This window comes from Pristis pectinata, chromosome 1, assembly GCF_009764475.1.
Source record: "Pristis pectinata isolate sPriPec2 chromosome 1, sPriPec2.1.pri, whole genome shotgun sequence".
Lineage (NCBI taxonomy): Eukaryota > Metazoa > Chordata > Chondrichthyes > Rhinopristiformes > Pristidae > Pristis > Pristis pectinata.
Window position 1 is genome coordinate 38,201,741 of NC_067405.1, and position 15,321 is coordinate 38,217,061.

Here is a 15,321-nt window from a genome sequence, read left to right on the forward strand (position 1 = left end):
TCTTTAGTCATTTGTGATGGACTACCCTCTCAACCCAGGATATGGCAAGATTTAAATGCAACACATGTTTTAAACTGCTTTTTTGAGTTATTGTACTCTAATCTTTATATATATAAATTTTTATCCTTGAAGGTATTTCATCGTGAGAAAGTGTTAAGAAAGAGAACTTGGGAAGAAGCAGAACAATTTTGTCAAGCATTTGGAGCCCATCTTGCAAGTTTTAACCATTACAGTGAGGAAGTTTTTCTGAATGAAATTTTGGGATGGATGTTTGCTAGGTAAAATGTGAGGGATTATATTTTTTGAATATTGCACAGTTATTTAGTTATTCTTATTTAAGTTATTTGTATATAAATGTATTTAAGCATGGAGTACTTATAAACGCAGGTTGGAGGAACAACATCTACCGGATTCCTTCTTTTTTAAATTTTTTTTTTAATTAAATTTTATTGACAGCATGGTAACAGGCCCTTCCGGCCCAACGAGTCCGCGCCACCCATTTTTTAAACCCAATTAACCTACCCATATGTCTTTGCAATGTAGGAGGAAACCGGAGCACCCAGAGGAAACCCATGCAGACACGGGAGAACATACAAACTCCTCACAGATAGCGACGGGAATCGAACCCCGATCGCTGGCACTGTAATAGCGTCGCGCTAACCGCTACGCTACTGTGCCGCCCTTTTCTTTTCTTCTTTTTTTCTTCTTCTTCAGCCCTTTGCCTCCTCTACCTATCACCTCTCAGCTTATTACATCTTCTCCCCCTCCTTTACATCTTCTTCCCCATCTCACCTGGACCTGAAGTCACCTGAACTCACCTATCACCTGCCTATCACCTAAACTCACCTCCCCTCCCCCCACCTTCTTATTCCGGCTTCTGCCCTCTTCCTTTCCAGTCCTGATGAAGGGTCTTGGCCTGAAACATTGATTGTTTATTTCCTCCATAGATGCTGCCTGATCTGCTGAGTTCCTCCAGCACTTTTTGTGTATTGCTCCAGCATCTGCAGAATTTCTTGTGTCTCATATTTATAAACCCTCTTTTAACTGTGCATTTTGACTCAATTGTCTAAATCAAGCTTATCAGTAATTAACTTGATATATTTTTGTGGAATTGTATATTAAGGTTTAACAGAGCATATTTTAACAATAGTAGAAATTTTTAATTTATGGTGCTTGGATTTTCTATAGATAATTTTTTTCAATAATGACAATCGTATTGTTTAAAAGAGGAATATGGATTCTTCCTCGTTTACTTTTCGTCCACATACCAATGGATTTGCATGGCTTTTAAACAAAAAAATTTGAAGGGTAATAATAGGTACACAGTTATCAAGCCAAATTTATTATCGTATTTATCCAAATTATCCCAATTTATTTTCTTCTGTGGCTGCTGTGCAGCTGCCTTTGAGTAAAATTAACTTAAAATGACAAGCTTTAGTCTTTAACTTTTAGCACAATCTTCTAATTCTTATTCTTAAGATAATATATAATTCTTTGCTTGATGTGTAAGATGTTACTTTTATCTCCACCATTCAATATTTTTTAATCTGATACTTTGTCCATGGGAGCAGTTTTTCTTTATTTAAAATTTCTAGCTGTTCAATTATGCATTAAATTTGGAACTTTGCAACAGCTGGAAGTTGAGGGTAGGATTTTGTCACTTCTCAAATACGTTTCACATTCCAGACAATGAGACATATGACCTAAAAAGCTATAGAAGCACATGCACTCTTGGATATTGAAGTTGCCTGCAGTTTGAGGAATCAGTACTCATATCTAAATTTTTTGGTATGTGGATAATGCCTTACAGTTAACAAGTGAAAAATGAATTACCAAAAAGAGACGATCTAACTTTGTTAGTTTCAGTATTAATTATTGGCTAGTTCTTGCAACACTTTAATCTTCAGTCTAAATGAAGCATTCTAAGTGGCATTTAACTGAAAAACATTGATATTTTACCAATGCAATGATTTTTCAATGATCCACTGAGAAAACACTATTTCATGAGACATAATATTAATTTATCCTTTGAGATTATACCAGAAACATCCATAATCTTGATTTTGAATACAGTATCAACAACAGTTTGGGACCTATATTTGGCGGATATCAACTGGGATTTTTTCCATTCCAGCTAAGCAGAAGAGATGAAGAAATCTTGTGATATGTTGTAATAGTAAAATATCATTCAGAGCAGCTCAGGTGTCACCTTCATATGTTCCTTTCCCTATTTTTCTTGACATGTTTTCCAGCATTTGTTTTACCATGTACCATCTCAATTCTTGTTCTACCAACACAGTTTCAATGGAATGTTAGCCCATAAATTGTTTCTGACAGATCACTCCATATCACTCAACAGTAGCCTGGTGAATGAAACTGTAGACCAGAAATTCTTTTGTGTAGTGCAGTATTTCATTGCATTTCACAGACAGATTTAATTACAATGGGGCCCTTGATGCACATGCTGAGTTTCTGAATTTTTTTCTGAATTATTTTCATGCATTAAGAGCACAGGATGTTAGCAGTGATGTCATATGGTGTGCACTGCAAGTCTTGAGGTCCCACATATCATTAACTTTTACATTCAAGGCCTGCACAGGGAGATTGAGCTTGCTTCTGTGTACTTGATGGATACCAATGTTAATTGGACCATAACTGGTGACCTTTAGGCAACTAGTGTCCGCTTCCATCAACAAACCCCCATCTCCCAACTTTGTCTTTGAGAGCCACCATCAACTGCACCACTTGCCCCTATGCCCCCAACCTTCACTATCCTGGCCCTCCTCTGCTCTTCATCCAGACTTGATCCTCTCTCCAGCAGTTGGCAGAAAGGAGAATGTTGCTGCTGAAGTACACCCATGACTGACGTGGGCAACTGAGCCTTTTACAGCACAAATGATGATCTAAGATAGTGGGGTACTTGAACTGAGCTGAATTCTACTTTCACTAATATCCTAGGATATCATTTATTGAGTAGAATCATCAATTTAAGGATACCAAAGGCTGGCTTTCCTGCCAACTTCTAGACAGGGCAGATTCATTTCTAATAGATTTTCAGTCACCCTCTCAGTTGGCTTTTTTTTTGTTTTGTATTTACTTTTAACATTTTGGTAGTTTTCCAGCAATGATCCAATTAAGGAGGGAGAGGGAATACATGAGCCTGGGGCTACAAGTCTGTAGCCACTTAACCTGCCTCCAACACAGATGAAGAAAATTATTTTTAAAGTAAAATAAGATACCAATTGATAACAGCCATCAATAATACTACCTATGGAGTACTTAAAATTTAAATCATCAATGCACATTATAGAAACACTGTAGAATAGGGTTATGTGCTGAAGTAATGGAAACTTTTTGTCTTTGTGCCATTTTCATATTATAATGAACCGGCACATAATTAGCTGATGAACTATATGGTAAAAACATTTCAAATGAGAAATCCTGAGTGCCTTTGAAATGGGTAGGGCAGGGAAATATCGCAGGACCATCAAGTCGAGAGGAAAATCACCAAAATGTTTAATATTGGTATGGAGAAAGTATAGAATTGAGCAAAAATATCAGCCTTGATATTTCATTTCACATTCTAGGGAAGAAGAAAGATGGTTTTGGATTGGGTTTAACAAAAGGAATCCAACTTCTTCTGGCTCCTGGAAGTGGAGTGATGGCAGTCCAGTAAGTCATTCCAAATTACTTTTACTTAGCAACATACGGATAGTTAACTGAATATGCACCCATATTTGCAATTCCATATGTTTGAAAAAATGGTTGTACCATCTTCCTGGGATTTACTTGCTTTTTAAAGAAAAAAAGCATGGAAAGAAAATCCAAAAAAAAAATGGAAGTCTTGAATAAAATTATTTATAAGGAGAGATTGGACAAACATGGACTGATTTCTCTGGAGTGTCGGAGGCTGAGGGGAGACCTGATAGAAGTATATAAAAACTATGAGTGGCATAGATGGGGTGGATAGTCAAAGTCTTTTTCTCAGGGTGGAAATGTTAAACACTAGAGGGCATAGCTTTAACGTGAGGGGGGAGTTCAAAGGAGATGCGTGGGGCTTTTTTTTTACACAGAGTGTCTGGAACACACTGTCAGGGGTTGTGGTGGAAACAGATATGATAGTGATGTTTGAGAGGCTTTTAGATAGGTACATGAACTTGCAGGGAATGGATCACATGCAGGCAGATGGGATTAGTTTAATTTGGCATCATGGTTGGCATAGGCATCATGGGCCGAAGGGCCTCTTTCTGTGCTGTATTGTTCTTTGTTCGATGTAAAAAGTTTTGAAAGAGAGCCACTGATCCAATAAAAAAACTAAAAGAACATGCCTTTTATCCCTGTCCTCCAAGGCATGTGTAATTGTTTCACAAACAGAAATACTGTGCAATATATTGGAGAAATGCTTTCAATAATGTCCCTTTTGGTGCTGTTTCTTGTTTTGCTGTGAAGTTTAGTTGAATTTGTACTTACCACAGCCAATTTGAGATGCTTATTTGAGATCAAAGTTGTCATTAATAGTGTAGGTTTTTTGTTTGTTTCTCATTCTGTTCAGATCTATTCCACAAGTTCTTCCTCCCTTGTGTAATAAATGTATTGAAAATTATGGAGTATACTTTGTAGGTCAGGCAGCATCAGTGGACAGGGAAGCCCAGCTGATGGGTTTCGGTCAATGACCTTCCAGAGTTTGCATTAATTACTATCTTATTGCTCTCTTAGCTTCTGAAATGTTCAGATTTAACTACTTTTTCTACTTTGCATCAACTAATCTGTCAGTTCCGTCCAGCCTTTGATATTTGATCAGCATTCTTTTTAAGCATGTAATTTTCTGCCCTTTTTGTTTGTTCCTTTGTATCAAAAATATTTTGTTCCTTATTGCACAATTCCTTGTTGCACAGTCTGATTGTTTCAGTATTATACAAGATAGATAATTTTGAAATGTATTTTAAAGCATGGACATCACATACTATGTGTGTCCAGGTTGTGATCTCATTGGAAAAGAAAGTCATGGCTTGCCTTACAGACAGCCTGGAATAATCAGTCTGCACCAATACTCACTGCCTAACAAGTAAACCATGACCTCCTTAGGTATTTAAATATATACTATTGTGAAGACTTAACAAGCTCCATAATCTGAATATCAGTTCTGGTGAAGTATGAACCACAGTTCAACCTGCATAGTAGATTTCAATCTGTGTGCTTTTCTTTCCACAACCACAACGAAGCTGAAAGAAAAGAAATATTATTCTGGCAAGCTTGCTCAGGAATCAAGAATAAATATATTATATATGTTTTTTCCCTGGTTTATTCATTGGTTTGATTCCTTGCTGGGTTGCAGTCCCATACGTGATGGTTGTGTATTGCTATACATTGCCTAAACAACCATTATTCATGTGTCAATTTTCAGAATGAGTTTTTGCAATGAATTTAGTTTGTGAAGGTATTGTAACAGAATATGATCCTGTCCTTGATTCAGAACCATCCATGTGTCTTTCCAGTAGGAAATAAATTATGAATTGGAATTGTAATTTTCCCACTTCTAAGCTAAAAGTTGCTGAGGTCAATTGTTGCATCCCGACATTGCCAAAGGTATTTTAATCCATTGTCTGCACACTGGATTAAAATACCTTTGATGATATATTGGTTGGGGGTGGGGGGGGGAAGGTGCACACCAGACCTGTCCACTTGTCTTGCCTAAGTGTCTTATGTCAAGGCTGGTTCAAATCAACCTTTACAGAATAAATTTGAAAAACACTACCTAAATTAATGCTCCTTTGGTGGGGATCACCTGAATATTCTGGGTGATCTCTGCATTAGAAACTAAATCCACATGCAAAGTAGGATTTTTCAAGAAGTTTAGGAAAAATAGCAACAGTTTGTGAGATATTATCAAGCAGGTTAATGATTGAGAGTGGACTGGCCATCAGGGATGACTTGTATATTTCAGTAGTTCATTGGATCAACTTATACAGTTATTTAGAAAACTTAATAAAACATTTTAAGCTAAAATAATATAATTTTATTCTGTTACTTTGACATTGGCTGTTACTCCCTAAAATTAATTCACTTTTATTATTTGTGTTTTTTCAAACAATCTTCCATCTCATAGAGCCACTGCCTCATAGCAGCAGAGTCCCAGGTTCAATTCTGTCCTCGCGTGCTGCCTTTGTGGAGTTTGCACATCCTACTTGTAATCACATGGGTTTCCTCCAGGTGCTCTGATTTCCTGCCAAATCCCAAAGACATGTGGATTGGTAGGTTAATTGGCCAACATAAATTGCCCCTGCCACGTGGATAAATTGGAGAATTTGGGGTTGGGTTGATGAAAATGTGGGGAGAATAAAAAAATGGGATAAGTATAGGATTAGTGTAAAAGAGTGGTTCATGGTCAGTGCAGACTTGGTGGATCAAAGGGTCTGTTTCTGTGCTGTTTATCTCTATGATTCCATTTGTTCACAAGAAATGAGTGAGTTTTATTTATAACTAGCTGCTATACCCAGCGTTGCTTAGGTTATTATGCTGGCAATCATGATGTCTGCATCCACTTCCATACAATTGGGTTTTATGACACTTTTTGTAACCGGAATAAAATCTAACTTAAATATATAATATTTCTATGTATAAAATAATTGAGGGGATTAAATTATGCAGTTTAACTAAAATTACCAATCAAAACATACACACTAAAAATAGATATGTATGCAAAAATTCTGTTTAATATTGTTCTTTTTAAGTAGCTGTGTAGCTCTGCACATGTGTAAATTTACCTGACTTCAATGTTAAAGTGCTTCAGAATACACTATATTTCTTTATTTTGAATCCAGTGTAAAAATGTATAGGTTATTTTTATCTCCAACTCTGGAGCAACCAACATATAATTGCCCATGGGAAAAGCATTGAGTTTTGAGATTAAGGCCAATAACTTTTCATGATTGACCTTGTTAATGCTCATAGCAAAACTAAGTTGAACAGGCTAAATTGAATTTCTTAAATTGAAAAGGCAGATCAGATGGGATAATTGGTATTCGAAGGATAAAGACATTTTCCCCAACAGTATTACCAGTTGTTATTGTAGCTTCAGTTACACATGGTAATAATTTATGAACTGATAATCTTGTGCTGTTGCATTGTTTTGATGGATCCAAATTCCTGAGTAGCACGATTGGAATTCCTTTTAATTCAATTTTATAAGGTGGCGCATCCTAAAAATTCAACAGGAAAATGCACAGCCTCATTAATGCCTGTCACACTGTCAATAAATTTATATTGTACAGGTTGTCCAGGAAGCTTTAAAAGGTCTTTATTCATGGGCTGCACTGCTTCATTTTTTTGGTGCTAAAGTTGCTCTTTCACGCAACCATTAGTAATTCAAATAGCATTGAGTGACGTTTGGGAAAATAGCTTGCATCAAATCATGAAGTGATGGAACAATTCGGCCCAAGCTTTTCATTGAAATTATAACAAAGTATCTCTCATTCCACCAGAAGCATCCAGAAAGATATGATTCCTTGGTCATTGCAAACAGCCTACGCAATTGTATTCAAGGCATTTCTTTGGTATCTCACTAAACTTGGTTCTTTCTGTCAGATATACACAGAACAATATAGCATGGGAACAGGCCTTTTGGCCCACAATATCTGTGCCGAACATGATGCTAAATTAAACTAACCCCACCTGTCTTCATGTGCTCTATATCCCTCCATTCCCTGCCTGCCCATGTGCCTGTCTAAATGCCTCTTAAACATTGCTATTTTGTTTGCTTTCACCACCTCCCCAGCAGTACATTTCCTGGCACCTATCACTCTCTGTGTAAAAAGAAAACTTGCCTCGTAAATCTCCTTTGAACTTTCCCATTCTTACCTATAAGCTATGCCCTTTGATATTCGACATTTCCACCCTGGGAAAAAGACTCTGACCAACTATCCTATCTATGCCTCTCATAATTTTATAAACTTCTATTAGGTCAAATCTCAGCCTCTGATGCTCCAGAGAAAACAATCCAAGTTTGTCCAATCTCTCCTTCAAGTAATACTTTCTAATCTAGGCAACGTCTTCATGAGCCTCTTCTGCACCCTCTCCAAAGTCTCCAGTTATATTCACTTAACTGGTTTGAATCATGGCTGGTCTCCCACAGAAACTCGGTGCACAAGTTTTCTCTTTGTGGTTCAGGTTGACCAAAAGTACTTAGTACCCAAATACTTAGCACCTCAGAAGTAGACCTGAAAAAAATCTCATCAATTTTCAATGGAGAAAATTAAAATTAGGTCCCCTTTGGGCTATGGAGGATCATCTATGTTTTTTTTAGAAAAGCTAAGAGTGTAGTGCACATCCTTGTGCTAAACCTAACTTACATGCAAAATTTCAGATTTCTGGGTTATTTTGTTACTGAGCTATGCGTGGGATACATGGACATTCTATTTTATTGTATATCTTTAGATTGCAGTTCACAGAAGTATTACAGAAACATAGATTCAATTTATTCTGATAGAGATTTAACCTGATTTTTCCCTCAAATATGCAAGTAACCGTTGCTGAAAAAATAAAGCAAATGATTGATTCATTAGGAAATAAAATAACTTTCAGATTGTCCACTCTGAAGCTATCATGAGAATCTGAGTTATCTTATCATTTCTTGTTCTCCAGGTTGTTTCTCTGTTTTCACTGGACAAAGATAAAGATGATGATGTCAGAATCTGTGCTGCTTACAAATTTGATAAAACCCTTGCACCTTTTCGATGTGATGAAAAGTTGGGATGGGTTTGCAAAATGCCAAAAGGTAAAAATGCATATTTCAAAATATGAAGGAATTAGCAGTTAGTATTTGAGCGAATAAATGCAATGTACATTTAATTTTTTTTTCAGGAGCTGAACTGAAAAAAACAGACTGGTATGTTGATGGTAAGCAAAAGTAACTAACCATCTAATTTAAATTTCAACACAAAGTGCCAAGAAAAGTTGTCTGTAAAACAGCGCAGTATACATTTCACAAGTTCAGTTAATTATCTCCATACCCACACAGCCATTGATGTAACTTATGGATGGCTTTAATTTTGCTTCATTTCAGTCAGGACCATTGGGACGGTCCAGACTGCTTTTTGTGGCTTTCAAACAATAAAACAGCACCTTTCAGACATTCTTGAGGGAGAAAAAACATTCAAATCTCCTTAAAAATGCCTCTTTAGTGAGAGAAATATTCCATCGTCATGACTATTATATTTCTTCAAAAAAACTGTTTCTCTTTCCTTTTTAAATCTCAGCCCACTTCTAAGAAAACTACTTTTACCACAATAGGGCACACAGCAGCTCTGTAAAAAAAATCCCTTCTGGTTCACTAGTGTGTGCACTGTATCTTCCTCCTTGGTAATGGTAGATTGTTTCTCAATAGTGGAAATTCCACCAGGGTAACTCCATATGTGGATAATGACCCATGTTCCCCTCTCCCCCATGAACATTAGAGTCATTTTCATGAGGTAGTGGGCTAAAGCACCTTAATAGTTATCAGGACCAGGAATCCAGAAGTGAAAAGTAGAGATATTTTCTGGTTTTATTCATCATAATGACATGATGCAATCTGGATACTGATATGCAGAACAATCTAAAAGTAAACCAGTTGTATGCTACCAGTTTATTGCTATATTCTCTATCACTATAGAGTAATTCCAGCAGAATAAGTTTTTAAATCAGTTCTTCTCTTTCAAAGATTGAAAGTAAGATCTTATAGTGGTAATGGAAGTAAAATGTTCTTTGTTAATAGCAGTGTGTAGCTTCATGTATATTCAAGTGCTTTCTAAATTGTTTCCTCTGTACAGAAGAGCAGCTTGCATTCGGACCTTGGTTCTTCTTTCAAGGAGCTGAGTATTTGTTCTTTGAAACAGAAGGGAAGTGGCTTGCAGCTGCTGTGGCTTGCAGCCTGATGGGTAGCAACTTGGTTTCAATAACTAGTCCTAAAGAACAGGACTTCATTAAAAGCAGAATAAAAAAGGTAAGGTGCAATCTGGAGCTGTTTCACATTGAAACAGATTTTACAGCAGTAACCTATGGTATTGCAGAGCACTTTTTGAATTAGCCTCAAGTTCAGAAAGCATTTCCAGAAGCAGTTTTGTTTATTCAATTAAAAGTATTGATTTTAGGGGATTTTCTTGGCAATTAAAACTGCTTTTTGTTTCTGGTTCAGCAGTCCTCGTTTCCTGTCCTCTGTAACATCAGTCATTCACTGATCAGCAGCACATTAAGTTGGAGGTAAATTCAAGAATTACCTTATGTAAAAACAGTAAAAACATTTTTTTTATGCAGGTGGAGAACCTTAGTGACTTACCTTTAAGCCACCTTGCTGCATTTTCATTCCTTCTGCTTTGCAACTTGCCTTGCCTTGCCTGTCCCCTGCAACTGTCTTTCTGTGCCCTCAGGTTTGACCCTGCCCATGGAAAGTATTAGCATATCTTTTGCTACAAGAAAATAGTTCTTGAAATGCAGCCTATCATTACAAAATGATGTGACTGAAATCCCACAATTGTTTAAAACAAACATTTAGGGTATTAATACAGGTTCATTTCAACAGTTGCCAAACCCATATTGCTTGCATGTGTGCAGGTATTTTAAAGTTGCAGACATTCTCTATTGGCCACATTCTCTAGTAGCTGAGGAAGGCACACAGGAGGAGCTCAAGGACGATAAAATTCTTTTAAACCTTTTCAATGTTTCATCCAAAATGAGTGAAAAAGCATATTTATATTCATCTCCAGTTACAGACCACTTCACATTCATGTTGCAGTGAGGAGAAACTGTGGCATGAGAGATGTGAACTGAAACAGTATCATTTTTTTAGTGTGTGTCGTTTTGCATTTTTGTGGGCAGTATCTAGTTTCAGAGAGGTAACAGGAATTGTAAAACAGAAATTTTAAAGATTTGAAACCCCCCCCCCCTTAGTTATGTGATGTGGAATAGAGAGAATGGCCATGAATGTAGCCTCATTTAAAACTGATCAAGCATTCATTTGAGCTATTCACAAGTTGGATTCTAGAGTTTAAATCTGTAGGATGAAGTATGTTTTTATAATGGAGACACAAGAGACTGCAGATGCTGGAACCTGGAGCAACACACAAAACGCTGGAGGAACTCAGTGGGTCAGGCAGCATCTATGATCTATGGAGGGAAATGGATAGTCAGTGTTTCGGGTTGAGACCCTTCATCCAGATTGAAAGATAGAGGGGAGATAGCCAAGATAAAGACGTGAAGGGAAGGGGTAGAACAAGAGCTAGCAGGCAATAGGTGGATCCAGGTTGTTATATTAATGACAATGCATTTCTTTCTCAATACAATTAAACAAAATAAGTACCATATTTAATCTGTCATTAATATCTAAGTTCTATAAAATGTATTAACCTATTTTACTCATGTTCCAATGTAAAGCAGATTTTAACAAATTATTTTGCAGGTTTCCTATTCATAGGGATGTTAAAGATGAATAATGATGCAATGCCATTTGTAAAACCTGCCAGCATTTGTGCAAAATAAAATCACAGAAAAATCTTTGAAGAACAAAATTCTCTGGCAAGGTTTTTCATTAGAGATGAGTGTAGATGTGGTCAAAAAATGTTTGGTAAATTTTAGTTTTCTTTACTGATTGGACTGGAATTGAAATCCAAACATAAAACTGGTTAATTTGTCCTTTAGATAAAAAGTTTTGCAAAATTTGTCATTTTCCTGAATACAAACAAGAATGTATTTTGCACAATGGATTTAACCACACTGAAAGCTTTTATTTGCTGTAATCACCTCCAGGCTCAATTTCTGCAATGCAATTCCTTATCAATTTGGGGACTTCATCAAGATTAAGCATGAACACATTCAAAATACCACTTTTTAAGAAAGGAGGGAGGGAGAAAATGGGGAACTATCGTCCAGTTAGCCTAACATCTGTGGTGGGGAAGATGCTAGAGTCCATTATTAAGGATGAAATAGTGGCATGTTTGGATAGCAATGATAGGATTGGGTCGAGTCAACATGGATTTACTAAGGGCAAATCATGCTTGACTAAACTACTGGAGTTTTTTGAGGGTGTAACCAGGAAAATAGACGAGGGAGATTCAGTGGATGTTGTATACCTCGACTTTCAGAAGGCATTTGATAAAGTGCCGCACAGGAGATTGGTGGGTAAAATTAGGGCTCATGGAATTGGGGGGCGGATGTTAACATGGATAGAAAACTAGTTGGCGGATAGGAAACAAAGGGTAGGGGTGAATGGATGTTTCTCAGAATGGCAGGCCGTGACTAGTGGGGTGCCACAGGGCTCGGTGCTGGGACGGCAGCTGTTTACGATCTATGTTGATGATTTAGATGAAGGCATTGTGAATAACATTAGCAAGTTTGCTGATGATACAAAGTTGGGTGGCAGTGCAACATGTGAAGAGGAAGTTAGGAGAATTCAAGGTGATTTGGATAGGTTGGGTAAGTGGGCAGATACTTGGCAGATGAAGTTTAATGTGGATAAGTGTGAGGTTATCCACTTTGGGAGCAGGAACAGGAAGGCGGATTATTATCTGAATGGTGTGGAGTTAGGTAAGGGGGAAATACAAAGGGATCTAGGAGTCCTTGTTCATCAGTCACTGAAAGTGAATGAGCAAGTGCAGCAGGCAGTGATGAAGGCTAATGGAATGTTGTCCTGTATTACAAGAGGAATTGAGTACAAAAGCAAAGAGATTCTTTTGCATTTGTACAGGGCCCTGGTGAGACCACTCCTGGAGTATTGTGTACAGTTTTGGTCTCCAGGGTTAAGGAAGGATATCCTGGCTATAGAGGGCGTGCAGCGTAGGTTTACGAGGTTAATTCCGGGGATGTCGGGACTGTCTTATGCTGAGAGGTTGGAGAGACTGGGATTGTACACGCTGGAATTGAGAAGATTGAGATGGGATCTGATTGAAACATACAGGATTATTAAGGGATTGGACAAGATAGAGACAGGAAATATGTTCCAGATGTTGGGGAAGTCCATGACCAGGGGGCATGATTTAAGAATAAGGGCTAGGCCATTTAGGACAGAGGTGAGGAAAAACTTCTTCTCCCAGAGGGTTGTGAATTTGTGGAATGCACTGCCTCAGAGGGCAGTGGAGGCCAATTCTCTGGGCACTTTCAAGAAGGAGCTAGATAGGTTTCTTATAGATAGGGGAGTCAAGGGATATGGGGACAAGGCAGGAACAGGATATTGATTGTTGAGGATCAGCCATGATCTCAAAATGGCGGTGCAGACTCGAAGGGCCGAATGGTCTACTTCTTGCTCCTATTGTCTATTGTCTATTGTCTAAAACTCATCTTGTTTATTCTACTCTACTGTTTCTCATTCCTGTCTTCCTTAAACTCCAGTGACTCCGTCTGTTAACCAAGCAAACTTATTGGGTCAGTGGGACCTAAAAGTGGCTTTGATTGCTTGGGTTCAGGAGTCTCCATAATCTGTTGGAATAGTTTGTTGGTTTGCTCAACTCAAGGTCCATGTGTTAATTACTATTACCTCTTTGCTTTTATTTCACTGACTCTTATTTGATTATTTGATGTTTTAGTGTTCCAGAAAATAGACAAAAGAGACATTTTTTGCACTTTTTTGTGAAATGTTATGTTATCTGCAGCTTTTAACAAGTGGACAGGAAAAGTGGTGGATTGGATTATATGCAGAAAATCCCAAAACTGGATTCTGGTAAGAAGAGACAAGCTCAAAAAAAATGTAATGTTCTTTACCAATTACTAAATGGTATTTATCCAATGAAATGCTTCATTTGTCTACAGCTGGATAGATGATTCATCATTGTATTACAACAACTGGGATGACAACTATCCAAGCCGGTTGCATAAACATAGTGGCAGATGTGTTTACATGTCATCAAAAACAGGTAATTATATCATTATACCAGTCATTACACTTGCTACTTTGCTATTTGGTCAGATAATTGTTCTATTTATAAAGTGGGTGAGCAGTGTGAATGTTCTTTGTAGTATAGTTAAGATATGTCATAAACCAAGTCAATGGTGCCACACATCACATGAATCTGACACAGAAGCATTAATACTAAGCAACTTGTGCAAGTTAAGCATCACTAACAAAAATATCCTGTGTCTTTCTGCACTTTTCATCCACTTAATTTTGTGAAATATTTTTGAATTTCAGTCACATAATTTTGTAACAATAGGCTGTAATTAAGGAACTAGTTTCAAGTAGCAAAAGGTAATGCAAATGCAATGGAAGGGGTAGGACTTGAGGATAAGGAAGAATAGTTGTAGGGGCCATGGTTGTAGGCATCCAAAAGAGAGCTTTAGGATATTGGAAGATAAGTTGCAAAGCAGAATGACAATGTGACAATAATGTGAAGGTATTGGTATTGGTATTGGTTATTATTGTCACTTGTACCAAGGTACAGTGAAAAGCTTGCCTTACAAACTGATCGTACAGGTCAATTCATTACACACTGCAGTTACATTGAGTCAGTACAGAGTGCATTGATGTAGTACAGGTAAAAACAATAACAGTACAGAGTAAAGTGTCACAGCTATAGAGAAAGTGCAGTGCGATAAGGTGCGAGGTCACAACAAGGTAGATCGTGAGGTTATAGTCCATTTCATTGTAAAAGGGAACTGTTCAATAGTCTTATCACAGTGGGGTAGAAGCTGTCCTTAAATCTGGTGGTACGTGCCTTCAGGCTCCTGTATCTCCTACCCGATGGAAAAGGAGAGAAGAGAGAATGTTCCGGCTGGGTGGGGTCTTTGATTATGCTGGCTGCTTCACCAAGACAGCGAGAGGTAAAGACAAAAGTCCAAGGAGGGGAAGCTGGTGTCCATGATGCGCTGGGCTGTGTCCACAACTCTCTGCAGTTTCTTGCGGTCCTGGGCAGAGCAGTTGCCGTACCAAGCCGTGATGCATCCAGATAGGATGCTTTCTATGGTGCATCGGTAAAAGCTGGTGAGAGTCAAAGGGGACAAACCAAATTTCTTTAGCCTCCTGAGGAAGTAGAGGCACTGGTGAGCTTTCTTGGCCATGGCATCTACGTGATTTGACCAGGACGGGCTGTTGGTGATGTTTATTCCCAGGAACTTGAAGCTCTCAACCCTCTTGACTTCAGCACACACAAGAGACTGCAGATGCTGGAATCTGGAGCAACAAACAATCTGCCAGAGGAACTCAGCAGGTCGAGCAGCATCTGTGGGAGGAAAAGAATTGTCGACGTTTCGGGTTGAAACCCTGCATCAGGACTGAGAGTGGAGAGGCGAGATGGCTGGTATAGAGAGGAGAAGGGGAGTGGCAAGAAAGGATTCCAAGGCGATTGGTGGACTGAGGCAGGT

The 15,321-nt window shown here is 38.0% G+C and overlaps 1 protein-coding gene across 2 annotated transcripts in view; it reads left to right on the plus strand.

Annotated features, from left to right (window-relative positions):
- pla2r1 (phospholipase A2 receptor 1) overlaps nucleotides 1–15,321 on the plus strand; it is a 126,693-nt gene that overhangs the window by 87,625 nt on the left and 23,747 nt on the right. For both annotated transcript variants that reach the window (XM_052028493.1, XM_052028574.1), the window contains 7 exons: nucleotides 133–278; nucleotides 3,588–3,672; nucleotides 8,641–8,773; nucleotides 8,860–8,895; nucleotides 9,807–9,979; nucleotides 13,617–13,684; nucleotides 13,774–13,877. In XM_052028493.1, coding sequence (XP_051884453.1) covers nucleotides 133–278; nucleotides 3,588–3,672; nucleotides 8,641–8,773; nucleotides 8,860–8,895; nucleotides 9,807–9,979; nucleotides 13,617–13,684; nucleotides 13,774–13,877 — 745 coding nt within the window. The remainder of the gene's footprint in view (nucleotides 1–132; nucleotides 279–3,587; nucleotides 3,673–8,640; nucleotides 8,774–8,859; nucleotides 8,896–9,806; nucleotides 9,980–13,616; nucleotides 13,685–13,773; nucleotides 13,878–15,321) is intronic.